The sequence below is a fragment of the Lampris incognitus genome, chromosome 20, assembly GCF_029633865.1.
Source record: "Lampris incognitus isolate fLamInc1 chromosome 20, fLamInc1.hap2, whole genome shotgun sequence".
Classification (NCBI taxonomy): domain Eukaryota; kingdom Metazoa; phylum Chordata; class Actinopteri; order Lampriformes; family Lampridae; genus Lampris; species Lampris incognitus.
Window position 1 is genome coordinate 27,039,604 of NC_079230.1, and position 4,862 is coordinate 27,044,465.

At 48.1% G+C, this 4,862-nt stretch overlaps 2 protein-coding genes across 2 annotated transcripts in view; one reads left to right on the top strand and one right to left on the bottom strand.

Moving 5' to 3' along the window:
- Window positions 1–429: 429 nt before the first annotated feature.
- Window positions 430–3,776, bottom strand: LOC130130358 (cytochrome b5 domain-containing protein 1). Its single transcript, XM_056300037.1, is given in 8 exon segments — window positions 430–632; window positions 635–709; window positions 711–767; window positions 3,190–3,362; window positions 3,365–3,407; window positions 3,484–3,560; window positions 3,655–3,739; window positions 3,741–3,776. Coding segments are annotated over 8 exon segments (642 nt in total). The 3' UTR covers window positions 430–536.
- Window positions 3,777–4,327: 551 nt separating this feature from the next.
- The window catches only part of naa38 (N-alpha-acetyltransferase 38, NatC auxiliary subunit), a 3,200-nt gene continuing 2,665 nt past the window's right edge, over window positions 4,328–4,862 (top strand). Inside the window, 2 exon segments of the mRNA XM_056300044.1 lie at window positions 4,328–4,348; window positions 4,350–4,367. Coding sequence (XP_056156019.1) covers window positions 4,328–4,348; window positions 4,350–4,367 — 39 coding nt within the window.

Genomic DNA, 4,862 nt, shown 5'->3' on the forward strand with positions numbered 1-4,862 from the left:
GTCAAGTCATTCCGAGAGCAGCGGTCCGCAGCAACTGCGGCGGCGCGGGAGGCGCGGGAGGCCACCGTGGGGGATCCCGGGCAGGGCCGCGGGCTCTGCACGCTCGCGGAGCACTCTCACGTTTGGACAAAAAGAGGTTTTCCAGTTTGCCTTGTCACAGTCGAGCTGACCCGCCGCTGCACCGGACGTGAAGACAGCAGCGCCGGTGTGTTTCAGCAGCGTCCATCCCACTGAGTTTGGAGACGGTTTTGTACCAAGAGCCAGAAAGCTGCTGCCGCCAAGTGCCATTTGCAGCAGGAGAATTGATCGGCTATCCAGCAGCGGTTCATTAATAAATTGGGGGGAGGGGGGAAATGCAACCAAGAAATATTCACTATTTATTATTTGCTATACAGGAAATAGGCTGTGTAATGGTAGAAGAAGTTGCATTATCAGACCGGCGCTGAAAAGTGTCAACACGGTCGGCAGTCGTAGGATAACCTGACCCAGCACCTTGCGCGCGTCAAGTGTAAGGTCAGAGGTGACCGGCTTGGCCCTCAGGGCTTGCTGAGGTCATCATTGAAGTAGAGATAAACCGACTGGGCGTAAAGGTCCCCGTCCATGCCATTCCGGTAGAGCTCCTCATCCTCGTCCGGATGCCGTTTTGGCTCAGCGTCTTGCTCATGTCCAGCCGGACGCCGCCGCACTTCCAGGTGTAGCTCGAGGCGTGTGGAGTTGTAGTGCAGATAGCGATGGAGGATCTCCTCCACTGTCTCCTCGGAACACACCTGAAGGGAACGAGAAAGCGTGGCCTGACATATATGGATATATATATATACATATATATGGGTTTTTGAAGTCCACATAAGCACGCAGCTTCGTGTGGGACTCCTCTCTCTGTCTGCTCAACTGTTGAAACAGGTGCTTGAAACACTCAAGCCTGGCTCCCAGTCCTGGCAAATGTGAGGAGAGGAATTCATTTATGCCTGATCCAGGGGTCACGCTTGGCACGAAAGCAAGAGGGCAATGCAATACAGTAGGACAGGAGATATATATATATAATCCAGTGAGTCAAGTAAATTCTTTATGAGACAGTACAAGCCTGTTTCATGCCATAAGCAATCATGCTCCTTATTTGTTGAGCACTTTCCCTACTGTTGAGTGTTTCTTTTAACAAAGTTATACACACACACACACACACACACACACACACACACACACATAGATATATATATATATGTGTGTGTGTGTGTGTGTTTATCTGTATAGGTGTGAGAGCACATGTGAATGTGTGAGCGGAGCTCCCCTGCCGAGCCTGTGGTCACCGGGGAGACTCCTGTTACCAGACTGGGTGCCTGGCGGGAGAGACCTAGTGCACTGGAGGAGGAGACGCGTGTATTTGCATGTGTGCATGTATGCATATGCGCCGCTCGTGCGTGCCCACCCCCTGCGTCTTACTGTATTTTATGCTTGTAGCATATGTGGGCATATGTGTTTGAACCCGTGCGTCACCTCACCCACAGCTCCGGCTTTGCACATTGTAGGGGGGTGCGAATGCACGCGAGCGTGTGCACAACATCCCTCAGGTTTGCAGAAACGAGTGAACCCGGCCAGGAGTCCCTCGTGCGCCGCAGGCGCTGACACACTGCACTTCCGTGCCACGCTCGCTGCCCTCACCAGCTCAAATCCCTCCGTGTGTGTGAGTGTGTGTCCATTTGGCAGGGACTCGTGTTGAGGATGAGAGGGGGGGAAGGCGCACCTCGCCTCCACCCACCCTTTCCCCGCCCTCCCCCTGGGCTCCGAGCGCGGGATAACCCAGATTTTATGCAGGGTGACACGCAGAGGAAGACACCAGCACCTGCGCTCCGTTCGGCGCTGCGCTGCCTGGAAGAGCCGCGGTGCACAGAGCGGAAAGTGGATAAATACCAGTGTGGCAGAGGGGGGCCTCTGCAGAGAGAGAGAGAGAGAGAGAGAGAGAGAGAGAGAGAGAGAGAGAGAGAGAGAGAGAAGGAGAGAGAGAGAGAGAGAGAGAGAGAGAGAGAGAGAGAGAGAGAGAGAGAGAGAGAGAGAGAGGAGAGAGAGAGAGAGAGAGTGAGAGAGAGAGAGAGAGAGAGAGAGAGAGAGAGAGAGAGAGAGAGAGAGAGAGAGAGAGAGAGAGAGAGAGAGAGAGAGAGGAGAGAGAGAGAGAGAGAGAGAGAGACGAGAGAGAGAGAGAGAGAGAGAGGAGGAGAGAGAGAGAGAGAGAGAGAGAGGACTGCTGCAGCCTCTCACTGAGCTGACGAGTCTGCGTTTCTCTGGCTCCGGGTCTGTGCTTTCTGTGCCAATTAAATACTGAAGCGATTCTTTTTTTCCCTTTCTCAGACTATCTAACTGAAGTTGTGAAGCCCACTTGGACCGAATGAGTTTCACCGGTTCCAGTTCTGTCCTCTGAGACTCAGAATAAGGTTTGGCCGCCTTATATAGTTGACTCTCCATGGACTCTTCACAAGGTCAGCAGCTGTCCCGTGGATCCCGGTCAACTACCCCTCTCTAAAAGTCGTGGTGTGTTGTCAAAATGCATTTAAAGTGCCAGGAAAACGTCTCTAAACCTATATATATACAAAAGCACTCATTCATTTAAACTCTTACACAGACCTATGTATTGGTGGCTGCAGAGCCTTATGATGGAACAACTCAACTGTCACTGCCAACTAGTCTGTGAGGATGAAAAACTGCCTCAACACGAGATCAGTTTCTGTTGACAAATAAGTAAGCCCAGAAAGTGTGCAGACGTCCCACTGTGCCCATTCCAGAGGCAATACCGAGGCCAGGTTATTGTTCAGACTACACAGGATCTGGTTTCTCCACCAAAATATGGACACGTCACAGCCCTTTGCAAAAACTCATACACATCTGGACTGTCAACCATATAGATAATTCTGAATATTAAAGAGAGTTGATGGGTATAACCAAAGCCCCCTCACAAATTAAAGTTCTTTTGTCCATGGCAAACAGTTGTATCTACAGAATAATGAAGATTGTGAACGGTGTTGCCCCCCCCCCCCGAACAAGCTCCAGAAAAGCACAATAACGTGTTCATTCTGAATAAGCAGTCTCTTTACCTTCACAAAAACAACTTATTTAGTGGAACCTCTTCAAATGTAAAATGACTTTTTTTATGAAACTGGAGTTTTGGACTGGACGCCAGGGTCTGGTGCTTTCATTCCTCACCTCCAGCCGTTGCACCTGTGCTGTGAGGGTGTTGACGATGCGTAGCCACCTGGTTTTGGCTGAAAGCAGGCCCACCTCGTACTCCGAGTCTCTCCACCAGGGCAGGCCGAAGTCATTGGCCCAGTCGGTGCGGGGACCGGTAGGAGGGATGTGCAGAAAGCGCCCCCTAGGGTGTAGTACGTCACACAGCCAGTCGGTGGGTCTACGTGGGTGAGGATCTACGGGACGAAAAAGGGGAAATTATCATTTAAACAAAAAAAAACTGATGCATTCTTCTAACCCCCTTCTACTCACGTCTTTGGTTTTGGGGTCAAACCAATGACTGATGTCCTTTCCTGCACACTCGATGATAGGCATCAGGAGAACATCGCCTATACGGAGAGCGAAAAGGTCTGTAGATGTCGGTTTTGGTGACGTTTAGACGTTTGTTTTAACAAAATGTGGGAGCTGGTTAGCGTCACTCACCTTTGAATTTTTTCACCAGAGGCGTCAGGTCGTACACCTTGCCTAAATATGACACCCACAAATCCTCGGCGCTGTTGTGGGCTGACAACCTCGCTGGGCGTGAAAAACTTGGATCGCGGCATGACTTCTTTTGTTTTAAAATCAGAGAAGCTTTAATCCTTAACTGCAGTACAGCGCCAATATTTCTATAACGCAAAGTTTTAAAACGGTCCTGTGTCGTAAGAGTCCCGTTGCTGTGGCAACCACAAAAGCGTCTGTTGCTGAAACGTTTTATGGTATATTCATTAACGCATAAAGAACAATAGAAATATACCACACAATAATTATAATATAACCGGATATATTTTAAATCAAATTTGTAAATATGTGGGGGAAAAACCCCCATTTCGGTCCAAATTGTGTGTGACTGTCAAACAAACACCAGTTGTGTGTGACTGTCAGAAACATTAGCATGTACATAGTGGTTCCTTGTGTAAATAAAAAAAATAGAGAATATTGTATAATAATGATAATACTAATAATAATGACACTACTACTAATAATAATAGTAATAACAGCGCTAAATAAAATTAACAACGCTATCAACACGGCGAGCATACTGAGCGAATTTCCGGTTTAGTCGTCCGTCGGAGAAATTCTTCCGCTGGCAAACAAAAGGGAAGAAAGGGGGAGCATGGCAACAATGATAGAAGAAAAACGGTCCCTCGATCCATGTAATGCGTTGCTTTCGTAAGACATTTTAGTATTTGACGGAGTTTCGCTTGTTGTCTGAACTGTCATCTTGGAGGGGGAAAGTTCAAGTGTTAATTTACCGCCGATGTCATCGGTATGAAGCGTGGTGGTGAGGTTAGCCGAGTGGCTAAAGCGCCATCGCGTTGATCAGTCAAATTCAGGATTAAATTTCTACTATCGGAGAGCAATCAATTTTATGTCCTTGACTGGATAAGATATATAACATTACATGGTAACAATCTTTACAACCTTAAGCACTTGCCATCGATACGAGTGTTGTATTTCTTACGTTTCATGTGATAAAAGCTATCTGGGGAAAGGTTATACATTTCATATACAGTACAGTCAAACTTTGCCAGACGGCTGACTAAATTTACAATGAGATGATTCTCCGTTTCCCATCCCACCTTTGCCCAAGGCAAGGCAAATTTATTTCTATAGCACATTTCAGCAACAAGGCAATTCGAAATGCTTTA